Below are 13,936 nucleotides of genomic sequence, written 5' to 3'. Positions count from 1 at the left end.
ACCAAAGAGAATGAGCTTTCCTTACCCTCCTCTGCTAGTGTTAAGTGTAAATCTTTCCAGAACTTTCCCTTTCTTCCCGTTTCCCTCATTCTTCCTGGTAAATGGGCATGTGGGTGAGGGTGGCTCATTCTTGTTGAGTAATGACGAGAAACCCAACTAGTTCTCATTTCTCTCTCCCCACAAACACTATTCAGTGTGACAGTGTTGGTGGAATGAGCACCTGATGATATTCAGTAAATCTAAATCGTTATGTAAGTGCTAACACAACTGAAATTCTGATGTCTTCTTCCAGGAGAATGAATGCATGAGAATAAAAATTTTAGGAGACTGCTACTACTGTGTGTCTGGACTCCCTATATCTCTCCCTAACCACGCCAAAAACTGTGTGAAAATGGGGCTGGATATGTGTGAAGCCATAAAGTAAGTGTACTGCTTAGCAAAATCTTTATTAACTGTTTAATAATTTTTAGTTCTAATTCTCATTCACAGCTGTTTCTATTTTTCTGTCTATTGGCACTAAATACATTATTGGACATTTAAATATCAATGTGCAGAGACCCATTTATTGGTGTGTAAGAACTCAGTCCAAAGTACGTCTTCTCTAAGTGTTTTGTACTGTTATTATTGGCCTTAGATTACAGCAAAAGTGAGTTAGAAATCTATGGGAAGGGACAATTTTGTTTGTTTCAAAGGTGATTTTTAAAAAAATTTAAATGTCTTCTCTGATCTTAGGGAAAAAGTCTGTACTCGGCATCTCTCTTGAGTTCTGACAAATAACATGGCTACACACAAAGTGTAAAAAAGAAAGTTCTTTCTATCACCAGCCTGCACCTCATGTAAAAACCCAGTCCAAAATTCCTTCATCTGGTCGAAAAGCCTCAGCTCTGTGAATTTAACTTCAGTTTATATCCATAATATATGTCTTCTGCATTGTATCTATAGTTTCCTTCATTTTAATTCTAGAGAAGATTCACTTACATAGAATGTTAGCATTGCAGTTGACAAATACAAGATAAAGGAGTAAGGACAAAGTCAATTTTCATTAGCAGTACCGTAATGCATCCTTCTTTAGTAATGCCTTCCTAGAAGCCAGACTGTTCTTATAAGTGAGAAAAGCTCTTGTTTGTTGATTGTGTGATTGTAGGATTTTAGTTTATTGGGTTTTTTGACTGCCCATTTTTGGTCAAATGATTTTACCCTATCCTCCACATATTTTTGGTCTAAACAGGATAGGAATTTGTGCTTGATGTTCTAATTCCTTGTCTCAGGGTTAGAGTAGATGGAGCTTTAAGTGAGAAAGCCGTGGATCAGTCTGTCACTGTGTTTAGCACACAGTATATGTTGGACACGTGCTGAAATGGACTAAGAGGTGTGTGGCTGGGTTCCCCAGTGCCGTCCAGGGAAGACGCACAAAGCCCACAGCCTTAGCTGAGCCCAGGAGACAGAAGTGTTCCAAATCCACTAGCTCAGTAGCAATTGCCGTGGGCCACCGTGGGACAGATGAGGGATTGGGAGGCAGATGAATAAAATGGAATCAAAGAAAGAATTGAGTGGGAGGAGTAGTCAGCAGGGCCTCAGCTTCCCAACGAAATGTATTGCCTGTGAAATAATCATGTTCTGCTTGCTTCTTCCCATAGGTAAATCATTTGTCGTCTCTGAGACATGAAAAATATTTTTTTTCATTATTTCAACAGCAATTAACTATTCATGACACTATGGGTCTAGCTGTAAGTGGGTCCAATCAGTGGAAATAATAGGTTTTCTCAAATTTGTAACCTACCCCTGGAGGCAAACATGGTGTTTGTTTCAAACGTGAGGTGAAATAGGTTCTTTTGGGGAAGGCATTTTTTCTTGATTTCCTTTTCAAATAGATGTGGGAAAGACTTTATGAAGGACAAAGTTACATGTATCAATAACATATTAAATTAAACAATCCACCATTTTACTGAAGCTTGATTTTTGCTTTGGAATCAACTGTTTTCCAGTTCTGTTATGTTTGTGACATTCCAACATGTTTAACACCTTTTAGGAGAAAGAATCCTTACATTCTGTCCACTGGCATGTCACCAATTCATCAGTAATATCTGTTTTTTTCTGTTACTTTTTTTATTGTGGTAAAATGTATATAACAAGTATCGCCCTTTGAACCATTTCTCAGGTGCAATTCAGTGGCATTAAGTACATTCAAAATGTTGGACAACCATCATCACTATCTACTTCTAGACCCTTCTCATTATCCCAAACGGAAAATCAGTACCCATTAAGCCATAATTCCCCATTCCCCTCCCCCGTCACCTGGTAACCTCTGTTGTACTTTCTGACTATATAAATTTGCCCATTCTAGGTATTTCATGTAAGTGAAATCATACAATATTCGTCCTTTCATGTCTGGCTCATTTCACTTTATGTATATAATGTTTTCAGGGTTCATCCAGATCGTGGCATGTGTCAGTACTTCATCACTTCTGATGATGGAATAATATTCCATTGTATGTATTTACCACATTTTATTTATCCATTCATCATCTATGCATTGGCGATATCTTCTCAGTGGTGTTAGCAGGTTGGAGGAAACTCTCCAGAACTCTTGCTTGTATCTAAACTTAAGCTTCAAATCTTAATGGCCACATGTCCCCACAATCTGCCCTTCTTTGACCAAGGATTTCCATATTCATTCTCTATTATATATCACCTGTTCAGCTCATATACAGTTGATCAATAATAGGTTGTTTTGTTATACCCTCAATAAAAGACAGCACCTCAGCAAATTTCAGAAATTCTTTGTTCTCTCGTACAAAGAAAAACATTTTTATTCCCATTTATTGAACCAGAAAATGAGGATGAATACAGTAATTTTGATTTTTTAAGCTGATGCGGAGAAAGCACGTACTTGGTACTTGGAATTTTGGCCAGTCACCTCAGGTTTTTACTAGGCACCAGTAACATGGGTCTAGGGACATTGGCCTGTGTCTTCCTCTCCAATTTGGACTCCCACACTTGCTCAGAGCCTCATTCCCAGTCCAGCAAGCCACCGCTACAGGAGCACTGAGTGGCAGTTTTGGAATATTCCCAATGCTTGCAGAGATTTTTTTTTTTTCTGTCAGGAAAGTTTAAACTGTTCACAATCAAGGGAGTAATATTCAGGAGCCTGATTTTGTAGATGATGAAGTTTCCTCTTAAACTAGAAAGTTTGTCTACTGTTGTTGCAAGCTTTAAGCAGTTATTTCAACCTTTTTCCAGAGACCACACAGATTGCATCTACATGCATTGAAACATTTGGTCAGTCAATCCATTTGAACCCTTGATCAACTCTTTTTTTCTAAAAAATACTCAAAGGACATGGAGATGGTTTTAAAGAGTCATATCGTTCACCTGTCAATTCTGTCAAAATGACCAACTGTAGAGTGCTTTGTCTTCCCTCTTTATTCCCTCTCGGCTTTCTGCTGACCATATTTTGTGTGGTTGGAGCTGTTCTTCCTCAACAACATAAAATCTTAAGAACAACTATGCATTCTGTGACAAATTTTTCAGGGTCATCATCTCCCAAAGACAGAAACTCAGTAAATCCTTCAAAAATGACCTGAGTCAATTAAACTGGTCTCAAGTGTCTACACTGCACCAGGCCCTGAACCTGCTGATGGGTGTACAGACCACTTGGAAAAGGTCTGTGTCTTCGCGAGGCTGACACCCTGAGAGCAGATGTGAGCAGAAACAGGGAATGCTACCTGCACTCAGGGAGGTTGGAGCACTTAGGAGGGAGGCCTACGTCAACCTGGAAGGAGAGACCAGAAAGCCTTCCTGGATGAGGTCATACCTAAGTCACAAATGGAAGAACAGTGCAAGCTGGCCAGGCGATGCCCATGCCCTGTCAGGGAAGGGAGGCTCAGGGGAGTGGGGAGCAGAGAGAGGAACCCTTGAGAACAAAGGCCCAGAGGTAAGGACCACATGGTGCCCAAGCAGCTGTAAGCACTCTTTGCTGATGGAGGGCAGAGTGGCCGGGACAGCTCTCCTATGTCATATTGATGCTCTGGCTCATCGTGTAGGCAGGAATGAAGGGTTTGGATGACTTGCATAGCACCAAATATGTTGTTGTCTTTTTTGTGAAAAAAAAGCAGAAAAGGACAATGGAGAGGGAGGAAGGAAAGGGAAGAGAAGGAAAGAATTTTCTATATATTTTTTTGAGGAGTCCATTTATTTTTACATCCATTTCTTTCTATCATTTTTAGCACACTTGATGTCATTTTATTTTTTAAGCATGACATCCATGCCTATGCCCTTTTGAGCCTTTTAAGGTTCACTTTACTGCAACCCACACTGGGTAACTCTCCTTGTTATGTTGCAATCAGGGTCATTGCTACCCTCCACGTTTCCTCTTGGGGTGGTTCTCTCCAGCTGGCTAGGGACACCTTCATGCATACTTCTTTTACAATAATATTTTAATTGATAAATGTATTTAGTGGCAGAAATAAATAAGCATTGCCAAGAATTGCCATTTTCCCTTAAAGAAGTTCTTCATTTATCTCTGTTAATGAGTTGGTTACAAGGTCCTAAAGTATTTTTTAAAGGATATTTAAAAAATTGGTTTGTTTTTAATGATATCTTATGCATTATTAAGGCTTTTCAAAGAGTATTATTTTTCTCTTTTTGTCAAAGAATGTGCACAGTTGAAAAGCTTTAATCTCATGGCTATTTTTTAAAACTTCTATTCAGGCTAAAGTCATTATTAAACTCACAAATAAGCCATATTGTCTCTTATCAGCAAACAAATATTCATTGGGGACATACATTGTGCTAAACATTAGAATTGCAAATGGCATCTAAGACCATTTCTGACAGTACAGAGCGATGGCATGTGATGCGAGTATAAAATTCGGAGCAGGTGTCAGCACGTGATAGGTGCTTGATACGTATTGGTTGAAAAAGTAGAAGCTACAGCCAAAATGCTGTGTCATTGCTGCCAACATAGCCGGAGTGTTGGAACCTTTGGTCTAGGCTGGGAGTATCCAGAAAGGAAAGCCCTTTCTCTTGGCTCAGAGCAGCAATCTTCTCCCACAGGAGGAATTCATGACAATATTTCCAACAGTGTGAGAAATTCTGAATAATAAAATGCCTGGAAAATTGGCCAGCAGTTTCAAGAAGAAAAGAATGTTCCTAGATGGTGATGTTACTTTCCTTCTCTTTAGGAAAGTGAGGGATGCCACTGGAGTTGATATCAACATGCGCGTGGGAGTGCATTCTGGGAACGTCCTCTGCGGTGTGATTGGTCTGCAGAAGTGGCAGTACGATGTGTGGTCACATGATGTTACCTTGGCCAACCACATGGAAGCTGGAGGGGTCCCTGGGTAAGGCTGGACCTTGGACTTCTCTCTTCAGGCTGGTTACATGGTTAGGAATGAGAGGTTAGTGGGTTACTAACGGACTGCTGAGTGTTCAGTGATTTCTGTTACCTCTGTTAGTATCATTTTACTCCTGCCCAATGGCCTCTTACATTAATCAGATAAACATGAGCTCTCGAGTCTCAATTCCACCACCCCCATGACCCGTGGTCAAAGAAAATGGATATCAGATTCTAAATTACAGACTTTTACTTATTTGTAATTTTGTGAGTTGAGACCTAAGTCAAAGATGTTTTATAATGCAGGGCAGAAATGGCATTTCTCTATTACTGGTGACCTCTGAAACCGGTACTATTAAAATGAGCCAGCTGTAGCATCCATCTCTGGTTAGAAGAGCATATTTGAGACAGGACAATTTTGATTCAAGTGCTATAATTTGGAGACACATGAGAGCATGCATTGAGAAAGAAAATCTGTACTTTTATACAGGGCAACACACTTCCTAAAATGCCTTTGTCATGCATTTCAAAAAATACCCTCACACGCAAAAATTTCATATGATCAAGTTTTATTTGCTGTAATTCCCCACTCCCACCTTGCAGTTTCTCTAAGTGCAGAGAAGCTCCAAATACTGCTAGCACATGACCTCTCAGAGCATCTTTCCAAAGCAGTGGTTAATAAACTATAAACCTTAATCACAGTCAGTTTTACCAAGAACATGTAGTCTTTCCTTCATTTGGGGGAGAAGAAATTTATCTCTGAAATAACAAATACATAGACAGTTTTCCTTCATGTTTATCCTTCTGTGTCTTGATTGCTGTTTTAAAACGGAATTTCAGACGTGTTCACATTTCTTCAGTCACCCTGGAGCACTTGAATGGGGCTTATAAAGTGGAGGAAGGAGATGGTGACATCAGGGACCCATATTTAAAACAGCACCTGGTGAAAACCTACTTTGTAATCAACCCCAAGGTCAGTATTGTAGAGTCTATAATTAGCCTATGCCTTCTGTGATTAAAAGGGAGGGGGAAATTACTGATATAGTAGGTGCTTTTATTCAAGAATCAGTGTAATTCTTTGCTAGTCTTTGCCTCTAAAGTTACTTTAAATGAATTTGGCAGTTTAATTATGGAACATCATTTTGTAATAGTAAATTCATATATTTATTAAAGAAACAGTTGAAATGAATTGCCTGTTTATATGACAAGATTATTGTCTATATGATGAGGTGGTATATCTTAGTCAATGTTAATCTACGTATTGCTTAGTCGATGATGCTTCTGAAAGTCCCAGTGGGCTCAGCCTGGCCCTTGGGAAATTAGAGAGAAGATTTTGCTTAGGGCTTCAGATGATAAAAACCTAATGAGATAAAGTAGGATGAACATATAAGAAGAAGGAAAAGAGAAATATCTAAAAGATTAACAACTAAATATCACATATAACTTTGTGTGAGTACATGTACGTGCAGACACGTTTAACTTTGATACAATAAAGACCTCCATTGCCTGGAAGACCATCCAGACTGTTAGGAGCTATCTCTTACTCTATTCACACCACACGTCAGGCCAGAGCAAGGGACTTAGAGCTCTCACCTCTTATAACCCTTCTCAAATTCCTGCCAAGTGAATATTATTGCTCTTTACCTATTAAGAATCTGAAGCTCTGAGGGGTTATGTAACTTCCCCCAAATCACACAGCTGGTAAACGGTACAAATATCATCAAGAAAGACCTCTGAATGGTCATAACCGATATCACAAAATCAATGAGATCACATGTGCGTGTTTACTCACAGTAGCCTCGCTCTCCCATGTTCACCTTTGGAGATGAACTTCCAACTAACTTGACAGTTGATCTGGAGACACATGTGACAAGCAGGAAGAACTGTGGGGTGACGGGGCGATGGTGTGGGGAAAAGGCAAAAAAAAAATGTGTACAAAGAACACCATGTTCAGGCAAAGAACACCAAAACCCAGATAGAGTAAAGCCATCGAGCATCAGGAAAGAGCCCTGATCTCTACAGCTGTCTGTTTAGGAAAACACAACCATCAAGAAAAAGCTGAAACAGATCAGCATATTCTGTTTAAGAATTTACTTTATAAAAATGCCTGTGAAAATGGCTATTATTTTTTCCTAAGTTTAAATTCCGGGTAACTTTTGCTGTCTAGAAAAAATCGCTCAGCTCGACCAGCTCATAACCGTGGATTCCAGGAACACTGAAGGAACGAGGGCGGGCCCCTAAAGAGGGAAGGGGTGATGCTGGGGGAATCCGCTCAGTCAGGGGAGACTTCCTGGAGGGCAGAGCAGGAAGAAGGCGCTGGGCACCTTTGGCGTGCCAGGTGTAATGCTTTGTTTCTCACCCCAAGGGAGAACGACGGAGTCCCCAGCACCTCTTCAGACCTCGCCACACCCTCGATGGAGCCAAGATGAGGGCCTCCGTCCGCATGACCCGGTACCTGGAATCCTGGGGGGCGGCCAAGCCGTTTGCTCACCTGCATCACAGAGACAGCATGACCACGGAGAACGGCAAGATCAGCACCACGGTACCGCCCCCCCCACCCCCCGCCCCTTTGCTTCAAACTCCTCCACCTCTGGACAGAAGCTATGTCCCCAAAGCAAAAGGCTGGGCGTCTCCTGCCAAATTAACTGTCTGTGATTAAGCAAGCTTACCATCTCCTCCCTGGAGAGGCCCCTTGCAAACAGCTGTCAGAGTATAAATGAGCGCCAAGCCCACATTGCTGAGAGATTTAACCCAGAGAGATTTTCCCTTATAACTTTATAACCCACAACCATTTTATTTACTTGTTATTCAATTCACTTATTAGCAACGGACTACAATTGACGTTTTCGGGGGGGTTTTGCTATCATGAAGTAGAAAGCCTGAGCAATATCTTAATAAAAGAACACATGAAGGCATGATGCCCTTGCAGTTGAGCAGCATCATCAAGACTGTCTTTTCATTGCCCAGATATTCAGACTGTGTCTGCAGGAATGAACAGTCTGTTGCTGTAACTCCTTGTTTACACCACTCCAGCTTCCAACAGATAATAAAGTCTCAAAGCTCCTTATAACAGAGACACTTTCAATAAGCTGAATGGCTGAAACACAGATAGACAATAGAAAGACCCGTAGGAGGGGAAAGTAAATACAGCGGAGCACTTAGAACAATCCCGATGATATTGTTAGATTTTAAAGCAATCTCCGAGTAAAATTTCATGTATAATGGCATTAACTGTCCTAGGGATGCAGTTGAGGTAAAAAACAAAATGGAATGTTACGTAATTCTCATTGGCTGACGAGAAGAAACAGATCAGATTGTCAGGTAAAAGTACCCTTTTCCATTCTCCCTGTGCCCCTACCTCCTGTCCTCTCACCACACGCCCAAGCCCAACGGGTCACATACTTGTTTAGACTTAGTTATATCTCTTCTCTCGACTTCCCTGCTTCTTTGTTCAACTAAAAAAATAAACGTGATCTGACAGAAGATCATGATCCATCAGTCACCAAGGAGGACCACCAAGACAAGTCCTAGAGGAGTTTGCATTCTATTGGGAAGAGAGAGACCATAAGTAGGAAACAAATAAACAAACAAGATCATTTCAGGTGCTGCTGAGGGCCACAAGGAGGATGGAAGGGAGTGATGTCTTTGGGAGTGATGGTGTGGCTATTCTGGGTAGGACAGCTGGGGAAGTCTCAGAGAAGGAGAGGAGTAAATTGGAGGAGGTGGCAGAAGAACAAATTCAGTGGCCCTAAGACAGACGTGAATTGGTGTCTTCAAGGGGCAGAGAGGAGGCTGATGTGGCGGTAGTGTCATCACCAATAAGCAAAGGGAAGTCAGCGGGCGAGATGCACTAAGATAATTGTGTGTAACTCATTCTAAGTTTAAGAAGAAGTCATTAGAGGATCCTAAGCAAGGGGAGGCTATGATATAATTAATGCTTTGGAGGAAGGAACAAGAGTGCAGGACTCCAAGCGAGAATGATGCCCTCTTATGCTAAGATTTTAGTAGTGGAAACAGTAAGAAGCAAATTCAGGGTTTAGTTTGGACTTAGAGCAAATAAGACTTGGTGATGGAGTGGAGATGCGCAAAAATGAGGATCAAAGATCTCCACAGATTTTTGGCTGTACAACTGGAAGACTGATGAGGTCATTAACTGAGATGACACATACCGGGAAGAAATCAGGGGATTTAAGTGGAAACATCAAGGTTTTGTTAATGGACATCTTCAAATCAATATGCCTTTTAGACATCTAAGTGCAGCTAGAAAGTCACCAGTCAGATGTGCAAATCTAGAACTCAGGGGAGAGGTCCATGCTGGAGATGTGAATGTGACAGTTGTCAGGTTTTAGATGATATGCAAAGCCATGGAATTGGATGAAATCAGCAAGAAAAGAAGAGATCCAAGGAGGTTGGCCTGGCACATTTGGGGCCTTGCAGCATGTAGACCTGTTGGAGGAAGAGTACCTAGGATGTTAGGATCCAGTTGCCAGAAAAAGTCAATGCTTCCATCACTCCTATGAGAAAAAAAATAATGTGGGTGATTTTGTCTCAATGTTGCATTTATTATTAGAGCTAATGGCTAATAGCTATATCTCTCACTGAGGTTCACACACCAGCAATTGGTTGGTTGGTTGGTTGGTTGGTTGGTTGGTTGGTTCAAGAAATAAGAAACATATAAATATTAGAACATGATTTTCAGTGATGTTTCTTATGTATATCTGTGAAAACGGTCTTACTCACTTTTCCAGGCATGTTATTGATGTTGTTGTGGTTGCTTATTTCTTACCAGTGTTTATTGTCCCACGACTTAAGAGTGACTGTCTCCCCTGTTATCTCATCATGGGACTGCAGGAAAGATTTCAGCCTGACTTTAATCTGTTGTTATGTGTTAGTGAAGATGACTTCCTCAAGAGAGAGTTGCAACTGTCTAGTGCTTGGAGCTGCAGGACGTTGTAGAAACCAGAGGACCTCTTGAACAAACTCAGTTTTCTTAACCGGCTGGTCTCAGCAGTCACAGGTGCAGAGCCTGGGGACTGCTCAGCCGCAGTGGAGGAAATCTTAAGAAAATCCCCAGGCTGTGCTTAGAACATGAAGCCCACACGACTGTTACTTTGCTGTGTCCCTTTCTCACTTTCAGAAAGATCCCATCGTCATTCTTATGAATACATTCCAGGGTCAAACAATTGTCATTGCCGCAAGTTATTTCTTTTATCTAATCCCCTATGCAGAACTCCATTGACCGATGCAACGTTGATAGGGCTGGTGAATAATGCATTATTTTACTTTATGTAACAAAACTTGGAGTTCAATTCTTTTTTAAAATATCTTACCTTTCCCTAGGCTAAATACATTTCGTAATCTAACCTTAGAGATAAAGCAGCAAAGAAGAGCTTTTTTGGAAACCATTTTGTTCCAACTTTTATTTTGATTTCCCCTACAAATGTATAAAAGTAGGTCTTGTGTTTTTTTAAGTCTGTTATTGAATATTTCTCAGTGGGTCCCTCACTGATAAACCCTGACTGGTGTCTCTCATTCCTTTTAGAGAAACTATCAGCACTCCTACATTGATTTTTTTCCTTTTTGGTCAATGATTCATGATTTCATGTACTTAACCGATGGTATCATTTCTTAATGGCTTAGTTCAGAAATAAGAATTAACTACAAATTTTATGGTTCTGTTTGTGGTTTAAAGCATTTTTTAAGTATTTGTCTCGTGCCAAACTACATTTTCACGTGATTGTAAGCTGTTTACAGTAACTCTAATAATGGTCCTCCACAGGCCATTGTTTGAAATCATATCTGCAAATATCAGGATGTAAATTTTTAAAATTCAGACAATTTGGATACTTCCGACATCCAGAGTTTATAGATTACACCGACATTCTAAATATCAACTGAGTTTTTAATCTTTTTTCACATTTATAATTAAGCTCTTTTTCTCCACTGCATAATTGTTACCTAAGTGATACTTTCCGTGATAAAAGAAGAAATATGTTATACATATTTACCATTGAAACATTCTTAAAGTATGTTTTTGGCAACTAATAACCTTTTTTCTTTTTCAATAGGATGTACCAATGGGTCAGCATAATTTTCAAAATCGCACATTAAGGTATGGTATATGTTCCACTTTCTAATTTTTAAAGGCTTATTGCTTTTTATTTATTTCTGAAAGTAATTATCCTCAATTATAGTAATTTTGAAAGCCACTTCTTCTAAAAAAGAGCAGCTGTTTGTGAAAAGCCCTATTAAATTGCTTTCAGCTTCTAAAAGTAGGATTACTGGTGGTGTTGTCATTAGAATTGAGAGGAAAAGGGAAAACACCTCCTGGTAAACACCTTAGAACTTTAAATTGCTTTCTTAAAATGCCTCTTCTTAATATTAATCTGTAGTAAAAAATCGAATTTTCTTAAAATGAATATGTTCCTTAAAATTACATTTTTTATGTTGAATTCTAAAGATAAAAGCAAGGTAAGTCCAGCCTTTCTATAGTGAAAAGAAAGGCTGCTCGACCTGCTCAAAAAAGGAAAAAGGGGCCGGCCAAGTGGCGTAGTGCTTAAGTTCATGTGCTCCACTTTGGCGGCCCAGGGTTCGTGGGTTTGGATCCTAGGCATGGACTTACACACTGCTCATCAAGCCATGCTGTGGCAGCATCCCTCATACAAAGTAGAGGAAGATTGGCACAGATGTGAGCCAAATAGCCACAGAAGCCCTGTCGCCATCCACCGTAGGATCCCAGGCAATAATCCTTTCCCTTGTCCATGTTCTGCTAGTTTTTGGGTTCAGAGTTTTACCTTCATGTTGGTTTAGGATTCAAGTATTATTGAAGATGTTCAAATAATTAACGAAAGGCCTAAAACTTGACCTAGCCTTTCTTTCCTCACACAGAAGTGAGTTTATTCTTACAGAAAATGCATTGTATTCAGGTAAAAAAAATGAACACAATTATTTAGCTTATCACCTGCCAAAAGAGAGCAAATAGTGCACATTATTCCAGAATCCCTCTGTCTGACTTTATTTGTTGTAATGAGCTCTAATTTGTATTTTGTGTAAAATTTGAAATTTTAACATTGTGATATGACACTTTTAGTTCTATGTTATAAGGATAATTGGATTCTTGGGCTTTTGAAGCCTTATTTTTTAAGTGGCAAATGCCATACCAAAGAGAACTTAAGCAAATTTTAGGGATCTTATGGACCCCATAGCATACCTCGAGAAGGCGTGGCTCTTCAGGCCATAGACGACAGCACATCTACCAGCAGCTGTGCACAGAAATTTCATGGACATCTTTTCACTTCATATTTGATAGCTCTTCTGTCATCTGTCTGCCTCTCCCTGCAATTCTGCTTCAAGAGTCTGTTTACTGAAATTACAGTGGGGATGCCTCATGGAGCACCACTGTTGCGTGGGCAGTGTCTTCTCACTGGATGCATACTGTCTGGAAGACAGTCATGATAAGCTATCATTTTTATCTATTCAGGCATATGGGAAATCTAATTTCATCCTTACAGCGTTACTCCATGGTAGATGGTATTGCCATTATCTTAGAAGAGAGGAAACTGAAGCACAAGGGGTTGGGAGAATGTCCAGAGTCACGTGGCTGATGGAGGTGAGGCCAGGGTTTGTGTCCAGACTCTGTGACACCAAAGCCTGCCTCCCTAATTGCCCTCCCGTCCTGCCTGCCCTCCTAGGAGCCTCCTCCATATCTCTTCCTCTTTCCTCTGTGATGGTTGATCTTTGGTGGCCCCAAGGCCTCAGGGACAGGGCTCCACTTTCAAGCCAGCCTCCCTGGGCTTCCCTCGCATTTGTGTCCCTGGCTCTGTAAGCGGGCCTATGTTATAAAACTCTCTGAGCCTCCAGCCTGGCCATCGGACGATGGTGAAGCATCATCAGGGATAATGCACTGCCTCTTCCATGCCTCCTGAGAGTTAATAGCCCAGGCGTGGGGTGGGACAGCTCAGGAAGGAGCTTGGGAGAAAGAATGGAGAGGAATTGCAGAGAGGGGTTGAGGGCAGAGAGCAATGTAGAGGCCAGTGGTGGGGCCCAGAGGCAGGAACAAGGACAAGAAAGTCAAACCCCGAAAGCCTGAGGAGCAAAGCCCTGGTTGGCGGATTAAGAACTCCCGGTGGGTGGATTATTAGCCCCAAGGATATCCTCTCATTTCCATAGCAGACGTCACATAAGTACAGAGACAAGAAAACTGTCTATATGTTAATAATCGTCCAGGTAATTAGTGAGTACGAAGGATGCATGATACTCTGCATTCATTGGCTACTTCATGTGCCACATTTACTGCACTGAGTGCTGTACAGACGTGATCTAAACTAATCCTAAAACAGATTCACAAAGGCAATGCCATTGTTAGCCTTGGGCATAAGATTGAAGGATTATGTTTTCCTGTGAGCTCGAGGTACCCACAAATGTTCCTTCTTAGACTTGCTGAAACTTTTTGGAAAAGAAAGCCACCAAATAGAAGTCAAGAAACTCAAGTCTAGGCATAAGGCTGATAAAAATGAAATGAAGGTAGCTCCTCACTGTAAATGAGAATGAGCCATGCTAGATGATGGCTAAGGTTTCCTGCTTCTTTTAGAAGAAGGATAA

At 40.7% G+C, this 13,936-nt stretch overlaps 1 protein-coding gene across 3 annotated transcripts in view; it reads left to right on the top strand.

Annotated features, from left to right (window-relative positions):
• The window catches only part of ADCY2 (adenylate cyclase 2), a 404,137-nt gene that overhangs the window by 288,365 nt on the left and 101,836 nt on the right, over positions 1–13,936 (top strand). For all 3 annotated transcript variants that reach the window (XM_070587228.1, XM_070587227.1, XM_070587229.1), the window contains exons 7-11: positions 293–420; positions 5,184–5,342; positions 6,176–6,308; positions 7,701–7,877; positions 11,404–11,447. In XM_070587228.1, coding sequence (XP_070443329.1) covers positions 293–420; positions 5,184–5,342; positions 6,176–6,308; positions 7,701–7,877; positions 11,404–11,447 — 641 coding nt within the window. The remainder of the gene's footprint in view (positions 1–292; positions 421–5,183; positions 5,343–6,175; positions 6,309–7,700; positions 7,878–11,403; positions 11,448–13,936) is intronic.

This window comes from Equus przewalskii, chromosome 20 (assembly GCF_037783145.1).
Source record: "Equus przewalskii isolate Varuska chromosome 20, EquPr2, whole genome shotgun sequence".
NCBI classification, from domain to species: domain Eukaryota; kingdom Metazoa; phylum Chordata; class Mammalia; order Perissodactyla; family Equidae; genus Equus; species Equus przewalskii.
The sequence above is the reverse complement of the archived record's forward strand: the minus strand, read 5'-3'. Positions and strand labels throughout refer to the sequence as shown.